Source organism: Nerophis lumbriciformis, linkage group LG33, assembly GCF_033978685.3.
Source record: "Nerophis lumbriciformis linkage group LG33, RoL_Nlum_v2.1, whole genome shotgun sequence".
Classification (NCBI taxonomy): domain Eukaryota; kingdom Metazoa; phylum Chordata; class Actinopteri; order Syngnathiformes; family Syngnathidae; genus Nerophis; species Nerophis lumbriciformis.
The window spans coordinates 16,942,405-16,957,688 of record NC_084580.2 but is presented as its reverse complement, the minus strand read 5'-3'; the positions used below and the strand labels follow the sequence as shown (position 1 = coordinate 16,957,688).

The 15,284-nt window shown below is 37.6% G+C and overlaps 1 protein-coding gene across 1 annotated transcript in view; it reads left to right on the top strand.

The window, feature by feature from the left end:
• frmd3 (FERM domain containing 3) overlaps positions 1-15,284 on the top strand; it is a 163,728-nt gene that overhangs the window by 92,856 nt on the left and 55,588 nt on the right. Inside the window, exons 7-9 of the mRNA XM_061928628.1 lie at positions 3,219-3,306; positions 3,606-3,694; positions 5,383-5,446. Coding sequence (XP_061784612.1) covers positions 3,219-3,306; positions 3,606-3,694; positions 5,383-5,446 — 241 coding nt within the window. The remainder of the gene's footprint in view (positions 1-3,218; positions 3,307-3,605; positions 3,695-5,382; positions 5,447-15,284) is intronic.

The following is a 15,284-nucleotide window of genomic DNA, read 5'->3' as shown; positions in this document are numbered from 1 at the left end:
CAAGATTTTCGTATAAATAAATGAAAGTCTTTGTTTGTTTTAGTACTGGATAACAAGGTAAAATGAGAATCCCCTAAAGCTCACATGATTGGGAGAGGAGCTGGCTGTCGGTGTGTTCAGTTTTGGCTCTAATTATTGCTTTATAATCTTATTTTTATAACTGGGTCGAAACCGACCCTAACAACACCAAGGTCATAATTTCAACCAGAGCATTTTATAATTTAGTGAAAAAAATAAATAATGTTTTATTTTGTTGAAATAAAGGTTCCTGACAAATTCAAAAAGCCTTGATGCAAAAAAATAAATTTATGTGGGTCTTTTATGCATTTAAAAACTAAATCAGGTCAAGACGAAGGTTAAATAAAGGAAGACAGAGGGGGGGATTGTGGGGATAAGACAGAGAGACAACAACAACAGCAAACACAGCAATAGCAATAACAACAACAAAAACAAAATTGAGCAACATCAGCAAATAGGATATGTACAAATATGATGCAAAAATTGATAGCAAAGAACAGTTAGTGAAATAAATAATATAGAATATGACAATGAGCATTATTACACTACAAATGGAGCAATACAAATACCAAAAGAAATAGCACTATTGATTATGAATACTAACAATAATTAAAGCTGCAAGCAGCGATGGACGGGACCGACTTTGACGGCACATAAAATCAAAACCGTAGCAGTAATTAAAACTCTTTGGTCAACTCTTAATAGGAAGGGTTCAATCTCTCTCCTGTGCTAGTTTGATGACGACACGACAAACGCGCTCAGAGGAGATAATGTTTGAAAAAAGGTGACCGGTTTTTACAAAACTTTTGTTTTGAAGGGGGAATTGCAAACTTCCTGTTGATTTTTGCTGGGGGTTGTCAATATATGAAATGTAGGTCTAAGTGAGACCTACATAGAGGTTTTTGTTTCATGTCCTAGACATTCCTCCTGGAAGTTACAGGCAGTTATGTCTGTTTTCTTCCTAGGAGCAGTTGTATCTGTGTTTTCTTCCTAGGGGGCGCTAGAGCGCAATTTTGAGTTTTGGGTTTATTTATTTATTTTTTTATTAGATCGCAATTTTTGCCAGTCCTGATGTGTGTGTCCAGTTTGGTGAGTTTTGAAGCATGTTAAGGGGGTCAAATTACAGCTCAAAGAGGCAAAAGTGACTGTTTTTAGTAAACTTTTGTTTTGAAGGGGGAATTGCCAACTTCCTGTTGATTTTTGCTGAAGGATGTCAATGTATGAAATCTAGGTATAAGTCAGACAAACATAGAGGTTTTTGGTTCTTGTCTCTACGACATTCCTACCGGAAGTTAGAAGCAGTTTTGTCTGTGTTTTTTCCTAGGGGGCGTGAGAGCGCAATTTTGAGTTGTTTTTTTAATTTTTTTTTATTAGATCGCAATTTTCGCCAGTCCTGATGTGTGTGTCAAATATGGTGAGTTTTGAAGCATGTTAAGGTTGTCAAATTACAGTTCAAAGAGGCGGCGGAATAATAATAATAAAACCTTACAATAACAATAGGGTCCTCTGTCCCAAAGGGACATTGCGGTCCCTAATTACCTCAATTATCAACAATACAATTGTTCAAATGCAACAATACTGTTATATATCCGCTGTCCGGATCATAGTCTGTTTAAGTTTTTCGAGTCACTTTTGTTTTCTGTTAGTTTTGGACTCCTTTAGTTCCTGTTTGTGCACCTCTGAGTTGGTTACCACAGCTACTTATTATTTTCACCTGCCTCTTGTGTTCGGGACGCGCACCTGTTTGTAATCAGAGACAATATCTAAGCCTGCCTTTGCCAGTCAGTCGGTCTGGCTTCTTTGTTTGCTTTACGCAACTGCTACGTTCAATGTTTTCTAGTTCCTTGTGCGTGTCTTACGCTAAGTCCCGTCTTAGTGTTTTCCTTATGAGCTATTCCGCTAGCTTTCCTTGTGTTAGGCACCCTTCGTTTGGTTTGTTCCTGTCTTCGTTTTATGATTTATGAGAATAAATCATGTTCCTACCTGCAAGTCCTGTCCGGAGTCGTCCGTTTGCATCCCGGGAGAACAAACCTCGCAGCAACACCCGTCGTAACAAATAGATATATGTAATGATAACTTGAAATACAAAAGAAAGCAGATAAATGGAGGGGAAGAAAGAGAAGTGAACTGTATTAACTAGGGTTGTCCGATCATGGCTTTTTGTCGATATTCCGATATTGTTCAACTCTTTAATTACCGATACCGATATCAACCGAAACCGATATCAACCGATACCGATATATACAGTCGTGGAATTAACACATTATTATGCCTAATTTGGACAACCAGGTATGGTGAAGATAAGGTCCTTTTTATAAAAAAAAATAAAAATAAAATAAGATAAATAAATTAAAAACATTTTCTTGAATAAAAAAGAAAGTAAAACAATATAACAACAGTTACATAGAAATTAGTAATTAATTAAAAAGAGTAAAATTAACTGTTAAAGGTTAGTACTATTAGTGGACCAGCAGCACGCACAATCATGTGTGCTTACGGACTGTATCCCTTGCAGACTGTATTGATATATATTGATATATAATGTAGGAACCAGAATATTAATAACAGAAAGAAACAACCCTTTTGTGTGAATGAGTGTGAATGAGTGTAAATGGGGGAGGGAGGTTTTTTTGGGTTGGTGCACTAATTGTAAGTGTATCTTGTGTTTTTTGTGTTGATTTAATAAAAAATAAAAAATTTAAAAAAAAGATACCGATAACAAAAAAAACCCGATACTGATCATTTCCGATATTACATTTTAAAGCATTTATCAGCCGATAATATCGGCAGGCCGATATTATCGGACATCTCTAGTATTAACCTTGTAGATTGTTATAGTAACAATAGGTTAAGCTTTGTCAGTGTGCCATGTGTTACCCAGTTTCCCGCAGGTCAACAACGTTAATAATACATGTTTGATGAAACGTGATTATATGCATGAGTGTATGTATGTATATGTACTTGTAAGTCCATTTAAAACAAAATAGTACTACCATAAACAAAATAATCAAATGTGAAAAAAAGAAAATCAAAAAGAAAACATGACCTTTGTCTAAAAAGGAGCAGAAGAAGCCAATGTTTTTGTTGGAAAATAACATACAAACTGAATGCTAGCCAAGGTCTGTTAATGCCAAGTTGCCTGTTTGTATCAATTTATAGTTCTGTATTCCTTATGCTAATAATCCTCTACCCTCTTGCAGGGGTCAGTGTGCCTCCTTGGCAGAACTGAACATGCTCCAAAGGGCTCACAACTTAGAAACGTATGGAGTTGACCCTCACCCATGCAAGGTAAACATTTAGTATATGGAGCTTCTGATCTACGCCATGTCATTAATAACTGAGGAGGCCGGATGCTTCAGTGAGTAGTTTGCTGGAAACGTGACAACTTGCACCATCATAAAGATCTGGGAGCCAAAGAATGAAACTGAGATGTGGACGTTTGAATTAAACCCGTAGAAATGAATACCTTTGTAATTGTTTAGGTGTGATACCCATTTGGATTATCGTGTGTGTTTGTGTGTGTGTGTGTGTGTGTGTGTGTGTGCGTGTGCGTGTGTGCGTGTGTGTGTGTGTGTGTGTGTGTGTAGGACTTTACGGGCTCCACAGCTTTTCTCGGCTTCACGGCGACTGGCTTTGTGGTCTTCCAGGGAAACAAGAGGATCCATCTTCTCAAATGGTACAAAACCATACCTACACTGCAAAAAGTCAGTGTTCAAAAACAAGAAAAAAAAATACGAAAATGAGGGGTATTTTACTTGAACTAAGCAAAATTATCTGCCAATAGAACAAGAAAATTTGGCTTGTCAAGACTTTCCAAAACAAGTAAAATTAGCTAACTTAAATGAACCCAAAAATACCTTAAAATAAGAATATTCTCAATAATAACAAGTGCACTTTTCTTGGTAAAAAAAAAAAAGACCTTTTTGCTAAATATGGTGAAAAATATTCTTTAATTAAGTAAATGCTAGTGCCATTATTTTGAAATAATGATATGCGCTCGGCATTACATTTCTTGAAACAAGCAAACTTATACTAAAAACTAATTTATTGTTTTTAATGGAAAGGCAACAAGGCAAGAGCTTGTTACTCTCGGGGTCTCCTAGCCGCTCAGGCAAATCATATTGTCTAAAAATGCATTTTTCCATCGATAACATGACATCATCACGCCAAGTGCGTGCTCTTTCAGTCAATTAGTGTGCATATATACAGCCCGTAATTATTGTAATTTTGAAGAATTCATCTGAATGTGCATAAACTATTTCTGTTCAAAATAGTTTGAAATGTCACATGTTAAATGTTTAAATATTAACTGTTCGTTTATTGTACTGTGCCAACTGTACTACTTTATGAGTGCTGTCATGTCTGTGTTGATCATGTTTTTGTTTGACCATGTGCTGTTTGTTTTTTGGACGCTTTTTAGTTCCTGGTTGTTCACTCCCTTGTTTTGTTTCCATGGTTACCCATTAGATTCACCTGTTCCACATTTGGACTCACACACCTGTCACCAATCATGTCACTGTTATTTAAGCCTGTCGTTTTCTGTTGGTCGGCCTGGCGACATTATCTGCTGTAACCCTTGTCACTCATGCGTTGATTCCATGCCATTGTTCCATGATCATTTCCATGCTTGTTCCATGTAAGTTTTTGTTTATTCATGTCACGTTTAGCAGTTATTTTGTTTCATGTCCTTAGTCTACGTTAAGTGTAAGTTTTTGTTTCATAGTCAAGTTTGTACCTGCGCCTTGTGCGCACCTTTAGTTTGTTCTTTTTGTTATAGTAAAAATAAATGTCCTTACCTTCACGCCATGTCTGCTCCAACTTTTATTGCATCTCGGAAAAACAAACCCGCCATAGTCCACGTCATGACAAGTGCGTATTTTCTATTGTTTCATTGAAAATAAAACAGCAAAGTCCATTTGGCTGTCATCCGTTTTAATTTGACAAAATTTGTGTCAAAGTCATGATTTTTTTTTTTCGTGCTTGAAATAAGAAATTATTACTTTAAAAAAGTAGTTTTATACTTTTGATGACACAGCTTTGCAACAGTTGATATTCTAGTTTCAAGCATGTTTTACTCAATATAGGTCATACAATCTCAGCAACAAGCTGTAATATCTTACTGAGATCATTTAGGATAATAGAAGTGTACCTCAATATGTACCCACTATGTACAGATTAGATTCTGTTTAACTAACCTACATAACTGAAACAGACTACATTTTGTTTTAAAACTAACAATGCATGATAAAGTTGTCTATTCATTAAAAAAAATCATGCTTTTAATAAAATATGTTTTAACTTGAACTTATTTCCTACTGTGTCGCTTATGTTCCTGCTGTGCGTCTCATGTTCTTTGTCATCCAGGGCCGACGTCAGTAAGCTGAAGTTTGAAGGAAAAACCTTTTATGTCATCGGGATTCAAAAAGAGGTGAGAGCGCTATCTCGGTGCAGCTCCTTTCTCACGTGCTGGTATGACGTTAGCACCGTGGACTTACCATGTTGCTGTGTGTGTGTGTGTGTGTGTGTGTGTTTCTACCCTTCTTGAGACATCAACATGGAAAAGTACCTTCCATATGAGGAGGTGTGAACAAGGTGTGATGACATAAATCATGGTCCCAATACGGAAAAGCATTGCATCTAATAGAGAATGTCTCATTTGCACCCCCTGGTGGTGACATCTATCAAAATGAGGGTGGTCCCAAAAAGGAGGGTTTTTTCAAATTGACTGTTTGTCCGTTTTAAAAGTGCTCCCCCTCTAGTCAACATATGAAATAACAAGTGTGTGTGAAAATTTAAAGTGCTCCCCCTCTGGCCAACATATGAAATAACAAGTGTGTGTAAGAAATTGAAATGCGCCCCCTTTGGCCAAAATGAATTAAAGAAATGAAATAAATATGTATATGGAGACCATACTTGCCAACCCTCCCGGATTTTCCGGGAGACTCCCGAAATTCAGCGCCTCTCCCGAAAACCTCCCGGGACAAATTATCTCCCGAAAATCTCCCGAAATTCAGGCGGAGCTGGAGGCCACGCCCCCTCCAGCTCCATGCGGACCTGAGTGACGTGTCGACAGCCTGTTTTCACGTCCGCTTTCCCACAATATAAACGGCGTGCCAGCCCAATCACGTTATAACTGTAGAATGATGGAGGGCGAGTTCTTGGTTTCTTGTGTGGGTTTATTGTTAGGCAGTTTCATTAACGTCCTCCCAGCGCGGTAACAACACACAACAACAGCAGTCACGTTTTCGTCTACCGTAAAGCAGTTCTTCTGCCGTAAACAGCAATGTTGTGACACTCTAAAACAGGACAATACTGCCATCTAGTGCATTTGATGAAAGCACTTTTGTGCGTGCCACACAGCAATGCATCATCAGAGAGGGTGTTCAGCATGGTTAGAAAAATAGTGACAGAGAATAGAACAAGGATGGACAATTCAACCCTTAACTCAACAAGTATATGTGTAAATAAATGAACACTGAAATTCAAGTATTTCTTGTATTTATATATGTATGTATATATGTGTATATATATATATATATATATATATATATATATATATATATATATATATATATATATATATATATATATATATATATATATATATATATATATAATAAAATAAATATATATTTATAGCTAGAATTCACTGAAAGTCAAGTATTTCTTATATATATATATATATATACATATGAAATACTTGACTTGGTGAATTCTAGCTGTAAATATACTCCCCTCTTAACCACGCCCCCCTAACCACGCCACCCACCCCCACCCCCCCACCTCCCGAAATCGGAGGTCTCAAGGTTGGCAAGTATGATGGAGACATACTGTAATAACTTGAAGTAAATAATGAAGATTAAAAACCAATCACAAACAAAAATAAATAAATTAACTAAGAGCAGTCTTTTTCTCACAATGTGTCGACTTCTGTCTTATAAAATTGGGAACAATTTCCCATATTCTTTCTGTATCCGTAATGCGATATTTACTCTTAAAATTATAACTTTTTTTTATGTAAAGTATTGCTTTTTAATGCAAAATGGTGACATTTGTCATAAAATTCCGACTTGTATCACAATATTGCCAATTTTTTTGTTGTTCTCGTAGAATAGTGACATTTTCTGAGTAAAATTATGACCTTTGTCACAATTTTGCCAAGTAAAATTCCGATTATTATTGTAATATTGCCAACATTTTAAAGTTTTCTTATAAAATTGTCAGTTTCGTCGAGTGAAATTACGACTATTTTCATAAAATTGCCAAAATGTTAAGCTTTTCTTGTAAAATTGCGACTGTTATTGAGTAAAATTCTAACTTTTATCATAATATTGCACAAATGTTCAGTTTTTCTTTTAAAATTTTGACTTGCGTTGAGTAAAATTACGACTTTTATTATAATACCGGCAAAATTCTTTTTTTTGTGAAATCCAAACTAATTTTTTACAACAAGTGTTTTTATATTTGCATAGTATGTATATTATTACTGTTGTAAATACAAATCTTTATATATATAGAAAGGGTGGTCCTAAAGAGGTAGGCATTTTTTCGGAGGTCTCAAGAAGGTAAGAAATACAAGAATGTGTGTGTGTGTGTGTGTGTGTGTGTGTGTGTGCGTGTGTGTGTGTGTGTGTGTGTGTGTGTGTGTGTGTGTGTGACCTCTCTGAAGCTCTCCTGTCCTTCCATTTAATAGCCTTTAATAACCCTAAACACATAACGACTTCTACTGTTTGTGTGTGCAATGCAAGTTCCCTATCACACACACAAATTGTGTGTGTGTGTGTGTGTGTGTGTGTGTGTGTGTGTGTGTGTGTGTGTGTGTGTGTGTGTGTGTGGTGCTGTTTCAGATGTCCTTAACAGGCAAGATTCAGTGTAAAAGGATGGTGGGTGTGTGACGTCAAATCTACTCACTCCCATCATGTGACTGACCTCGCCCAAACACAGAACTTCCAAAATAAACAACTAATGGCTTTATTAGGTACACCTTGCTATGGAAAAGGTTGCACACCTTTTTGTCTTAATTATTGGTGAAACTGATTCAACAAGAAAACATTCCTTTGTGTCAACAGTAATTTTACATCCAAAATACCTTATATTGGATTAATACTTGGCCTTAGTGCATGAACTTCCCGCCAAATGACATTAAAAAACATTACACTTACCCATATTCAGCATGTCCGAAAAGGAGTAGGCAGAAGCAGAGCGTATTTAACCACACCCCAGGGCCGTTATCCGTGTCTCAGCAATTAATTTCTTCACTTCCTGTGTTTTTAATGTCACCATTTTCTAACAGGGAGGGAAAAGAATAGCTAATGTGTACTAATAGTTAGATTGCTTATGCAGCGAAAGAAAACAATGTTTGCAAAAAAGTAAACAATACATTAATTGACAAAAATTGAATTACCTTAAAGGGGAACATTATCACAATTTCAGAATGGTTAAAACCATTAAAAATCAGTTCCCAGTGGCTTATTATATTTTTCGAAGTTTTTTTCAAAATTTTACCCATCACGCAGTATCCCTAAAAAAAGCTTCAAAGTGCCTGATTTTAACCATCGTTATATACACCCGTCCATTTTCCTGTGACGTCACATAGTGATGCCAACACAAACAAACATGGCGGAAAGAACAGCAAGCTATAGCGACATTAGCTCGTATTCAGACTCGGATTTCAGCGGCTTAAGCGATTCAACAGATTACGCATGTATTGAAACGGATGGTTGTAGTGTGGAGGCAGGTAGCGAGAACGAAATTGAAGAAGAAACTGAAGCTATTGAGCCATATCGGTTTGAACCGTATGCAAGCGAAAACGACACGACAGCCAGAGACATGGGAGAAAGCGAGGACGAATTCGGCGATCGCCTTCTAACCAACGATTGGTATGTGTTTGTTTGGCATTAAAGGAAACTAACAACTATGAACTAGGTTTACAGCATATGAAATACATTTGGCAACAACATGCACTTTGAGAGTGCAGACAGCCCAATTTTCATCAATTAATATATTCTGTAGACATACCCTCATCCGCTCTCTTTTCCTGAAAGCTGATCTGTCCAGTTTTGGGGTTGATGTCAGCAGGCCAGGGAAGCTAGGGTCGATATTCTTCTCTTGATCATCTTTGGTGGCATAAGGGACGGTGTGAGCCAAGACATCCAGGGGGTTTAGCTCGCTCGTCTGCGGGAACAAACTGCAGCCATTGCTTGCCGTGCTAGCGAGGTCCTTTGTCCCTGAATTGCTCACACACTCCGGCAGATTCAATGGGGGTCTGGCGGCAGATTTCTTTGACTTTATCGTTGGAAATGCATCTGCTTTGAGTGTCGCAGGATATCCACACATTCTTGCCATCTCTGTCGTAGCATAGCTTTCGTCGGTAAAGTGTGCGGAACAAACGTCCAATTTCTTGCCACTTTCGCATCTTTGGGCCACTGGTGCAACTTGAATCCGTCCCTGTTCGTGTTGTTACACCCTCCGACAACACACCGACGAGGCATGATGTCTCCAAGGTACGGAAAACAGTCGAAAAAACGGAAAATAACAGAGCTGATTTGACTCGGTGTTTGAGAAAATGGCGGATTGCTTCCCGATGTGACGCCACGTTGTGACGTCATCGCTCCGAGAGCGAATATTAGAAAGGCGTTTAATTCGCCAAAATTCACCCATTTAGAGTTCGGAAATCGGTTAAAAAAATATATGGTCTTTTTTCTGCAACATCAAGGTATATATTGACGCTTGCATAGGTCTGGTGATAATGTTCCCCTTTAACAATTTAGGATACACAAAACAAATAAAGACATATGTGTCCTTGTCTTTAATAGGGATTGTGAATAATGGGCAAAATTGCCAAAAAGATGCGGTTTTTTTTCTTTTGAGTCTTGCAAAATCTGACATTGTCTGATTCATTCATGCAATCTGGAGTCTTGTGTTTATGCCTCATTGTGCCTCGAATATCTGAACCTCACATCTGTGCCTTCATTTCTGCGGCCGCGCCCTCGCTGATTGTGTTTGACATTGGCCGACCGTCAGCCTGTTCCGCTCAATCGGGTTTAGTTCCGGCCTCTGTTTTTTTTTCCGTCAGAACAAGAGGGTTGCTCTCCAGTGTGTCGGCCCCTCCGCTCGGTCTTAGCAGAAGTTTAATCCGACTGAATCACGCTGGCTGCTTAGTTTTATCTTTTGTGCTTCTGTCTCTTCTCTCCGTGTGTAAACATAGTCGTCACTGGTGAGTACATGCACACAAGGAGGAGGAGGATGGCACCGGAATTCACTGTTGTACTCGAGTCTTGCAATATGATGATGCCTCATCCCCAACAACCACCATCACTACACTTTTACTGTACTTTACATTGTCTTTTTTATACAAACCCCGTTTCCATATGAGTTAGATGTAAATATAAACGGAATACAATGATTTGCAAATCATTTTCAACCCATATTCAATTGAATGCACTACAAAGACAACATATTTGATGTTCAAACTCATAAACTTATTTTTCTTTTGCAAATAATAATTAACTTAGAATTTCATGGCTGCAACACGTGCCAAAGTAGTTGGGAAAGGGCATGTTCACCACTGTGTTACATGGCCTTTCCTTTTAACAACACTCAGTAAACGTCTGGGAACTGAGGAGACACATTTTTGAAGCTTCTCAGGTGGAATTCTTTCCCATTCTTGCTTGATGTACAGCTTAAGTTGTTCAACAGTCCGGGGGTCTCCGTTGTGGTATTTTAGGCTTCATAATGCGCCACACATTTTCAATGGGAGACAGGTCTGGACTACAGGCAGGCCAGTCTAGTACCCGCACTCTTTTACTATGAAGCCACGTTGATGTAACACGTGGCTTGGCATTGTCTTGCTGAAATAAGCAGGGGCGTCCATGGTAACGTTGCTTGGATGGCAATATATGTTGCTCCAAAACCTGTATGTACCATTCAGCAATAATGGTGCCTTCACAGATGTGTAAGTTACCCATGTCTTGGGCACTAATACACCCCCATACCATCACAGATGCTGGCTTTTCAACTTTGCGCCTATAACAGTCCGGATGGTTCTTTTCCTCTTTGGTCCGGAGGACACGACGTCCACAGTTTCCAAAAGCAATTTGAAATGTGGACTCGTCAGACCACAGAACACTTTTCCACTTTGTATAAGTCCATCATAGATGAGCTCAGGCCCAGCGAAGCCGACGGCGTTTCTGGGTGTTGTTGATAAACGCTTTTTGCCTTGCATAGGAGAGTTTTAACTTGCACTTACAGATGTAGCGACCAACTGTAGTTACTGACAGTGGGTTTCTGAAGTGTTCCTGAGCCCATGTGGTGATATCCTTTACACACTGATGTCGCTTGTTGATGCAGTACAGCCTGAGGGATCGAAGGTCACGGGCTTAGCTGCTTACGTGCAGTGATTTCTACAGATACTCTGAACTTTTTGATGATATTACGGACCGTAGATGGTGAAATCCGTAAATTACTTGCAATAGCTGGTTGAGAAAGGTTTTTCTTAAACTGTTCAACAATTTGCTCACGCATTTGTTGACAAAGTGGTGACCCTCGCCCCATTCTTGTTTGTGAATGACTGAGCATTTCATGGAATCTACTTTTATACCCAATCATGGCACCCACCTGTTCCCAATTTGCCCGCACACCTGTGGGATGTTCCAAATAAGTGTTTGATGAGCATTCCTCAACTTTATCAGTATTTATTGCCACCTTTCCCAACTTCTTTGTCACGTGTTGCTAGCATCAAATTCTAAAGTTAATGATTATTTGCAAAAAAAAAAGGTTTATCAGTTTGAACATCAAATATGTTGTCTTTGTAGCATATTCAACTGAATATGGGTTGAAAATGATTTGCAAATCATTGTATTGCGTTTATATTTACATCTAACTCAATTTCCCAACTCATATGGAAACGGGTTTGTACGTCTTGTACGTGTGTTTGTACGTCTTCATTTGTCATGTAGTCCTGGTTCTTTTACGTTGTTGGGAGTAAGTCATGTGAAATTGTGTTGCATAATCATGTTAAGTGTGTGTGTGTGTGTGTGTGTGTGTGTGTGTGTGTGTGTGTGTGTGTGTGTGTGTGTGTTTGTGTGTGTTGTTGTATTTCTACCCTTCTTGAGACATCAACAAGGAAAAGTACCTTCCATATGAGGACCGGTGAACAAGTTAGGACCGAAATCACGGTCCCAATACGGAAATCCATTGCATCTAATAGAGAGCCAAATACTAGAGCAGTGGTTCTTAACCTGGGTTCGAAGGCAGGTCAAGACACACCCGACTCATCGTGTAAATACAAACTTCTCCCTATCGGCGTATTACGGATACGGCAACAGCGGACTGGTTTGCAGGTGTGTAATTTGTTGTGAGTTTATGCACTGTGTTGGTTTTGTTGTTTGAACAAGGCGATGTTCATGCACGGTTCATTTTGTGCACCAGTAAAAAAACATGGTAACACTTTAGTATGGGGAACATACTCACCATTAATTAGTTGCTTATTAACATGCAAATTAGTAACATATTGGCTCTTAACTACCGTATTTTTCGGAGTATAAGTCGCACCGGAGTATAAGTCGCACCTGCCGAAAATGCATAATAAAGAAGGAAAAAAAACATATATAAGTCACACTGGAGTATAAGTCTCATTTTTGGGGGAAATTTATTTGATAAAAGCCAACACCAAGAATAGACATTTGAAAGGCAATTTAAAATAAATAAAGAATAGTGAACAACAGGCTGAATAAGTGTACGTTATATGAGGCATAAATAACCAACTGAGAACGTGCCTGGTATGTTAACGTAACATATTATGGTAAGAGTCATTCAAATAACTATAATATATAGAACATGCTATACGTTTACCAAACAATCTGTCACTCCTAATCGCTAAATCCCATGAAATCTTATACGTCTAGTCTCATACGTCAATGAGATAAATAATATTATTTGATATTTTACGGTAATGTGTTAATAATTTCACACATAAGTCGCTCCTGAGTATAAGTCGCACTTCCGGCCAAACTATGAAAAAAAAACTGTGACTTATAGTCCGAAAAATACGGTAGTCATTATTAAGTACTTATTAATGCCTTATTCAGCATGGCCTTATTGTAACCCTAACCCTCTAACCCTGACCCTAACCCTAACCAAATAACTCTAAATTAAGTCTTTGTTACTTAGAATATGTTCCCCTAGTGTCCAAATAACTCTAAATTAAGTCTTTGTTACTTAGAATATGTTCCCCTAGTGTCCAAATAACTCTAAATTAAGTCTTTATTACTTAGAATATGTTCCCCTAGTGTCCAAATAACTCTAAAATAAGTCTTTGTTACTTAGAATATGTTCCACATACTAAAGTGTTAATAAAACATATAACTTTGTCTTGAATTTAAAAAAAAAAAAAACATTTTATTTTTCACTAAAGAAGGTTTCGGTGAATGCGCATATGAAACTGGTGGGGTTCGGTACCTCCAACAAGGTTAAGAACCACATTACTAGAGTCTGTGAACATTGCTCCAAAGTCCGGATTTTTTTGTTGATTTAATGTGCATACAAAAGTAAACATTGACAGGTGCAAAGGCAGCAATATATGATAAAACAAGACGTCTTCCGGTGCTGACGTAAGACAACCCGCGTCCCGTATGCCAGTGGTCGCCAACCACCGGGCCGATTGGCCGCACAAGAAAAAAAACAAACAAAAAAAAACTTTTTTTTAATTTTTTTTTTTTAAAATTAAATCAACATAAAAAAACACAATATATACATTATATATCAATATAGACCAATACAGTCTGCAGGGATACAGTCCGTAAGCACACATGATTGTATTTATTTATGAAAAAATGAATAAATAAACAAATATCCCCCCGGTCCGTGGGACAAATTTTCAAGCGTTGACCGGTCCGCAGCTACAAAAAGGTTGGGGACCACTGCCGTATGTGACCATAGGATGAACAAATACACTACGGTACTAAGACTATAGTGGCCATTAACAGTTAGCTTCTACAGCTGGGTTGCCCAAAGTGCGGCACAGGGGCCATCTTTGGTCCGTGACTCATTTGTCATTGGTGTTAAGCACATTACGCAAAAACAAAAAATAGAGATCTCATTTGCACCCCTGGTGGTAAAATCTATCAAAATGAGGGTAGTCCCAAAAAGGAGGGATTTTTTAAAATTGACGGTGTGTCGGTTTTAAAAGTGCTCCCCCTCTGGTCAACATATGAAATAACAAGTGTGTGTAAAAATTTGAAGTGCTCCCCCTCTGGCTAACATATGTAATAACAAGTGTGTTTAAGAAATTAAAATGCGCCCCTTTTGGCCAAAATGTATTAAAGAAAAAAATAAATATGTATATACAGACATACTGTAATAACTTGAAGTAAATAATGAAGATTAAAAACCAATTTCAAACAAAAATAAATAAATAAAATAAATGAACTAAGAGCAGTCTTTTTCTCACAATGTGTCGACTTCTTTCTTATAAAATTGGGAACAATTTCTCATATTCTTTCTGTTTTCGTGATATTGCGATATTTTCTCTTAAATGTATTACTTTTATGTAAATTATTACTTTTTTATGCAAAATGGTGACATTTGTCATATAAAATTCCGACTTTTATCACAATATTGCCAATTTTTTTGTTGTTCTCGTAAAATAGTGACATTTTCTGAGTAAAATTATGACCTTTGTCACAATTTTGCCAAGTAAAATAACGTGAAGTAAATAATGAAAATTAAAAACCAATTACAAACAAAAAATTTAAAATAAACAAAACGCTTACCTTTTTTTTATATTTGCATAGTTTGTATATATAATTAATGTTGTAAATACAAATCTGTATATATCTAGAAAGGGTGGTCCTAAAGAGGTAGGCATTTTTTGGAGGTCTCAAGAAGGTAAGAAATACAATAATGTGTGTGTGTGTGTGTGTGTGTGCGTGTGCGTGTGTGTGTGTGTGTGTGTGTGTGTGTGTGTCTGTGCACTCATAGGACACCACATTAGGAACACTTACAGAAAAGATAATTATGCCAAGATTTGAATGACACTGTCAGAGCGGTGATGTCATCAGTGCGGTTGTTGCTTGCATTACAACCTGACAATCACAACAAAAACCGTAAATCAGGAGTGTCAACATTTCTTCCATGACAGCTAATATTTTTTTAAATGGTGTTGCTGCTATTGGAACTATAATTTCCCGAAGGACCCACACCCAAGGGATCAATTAAAATCGAATCTACAAATCATTGGCTGGAAGCTGGAGGCCATTTTGACAGTC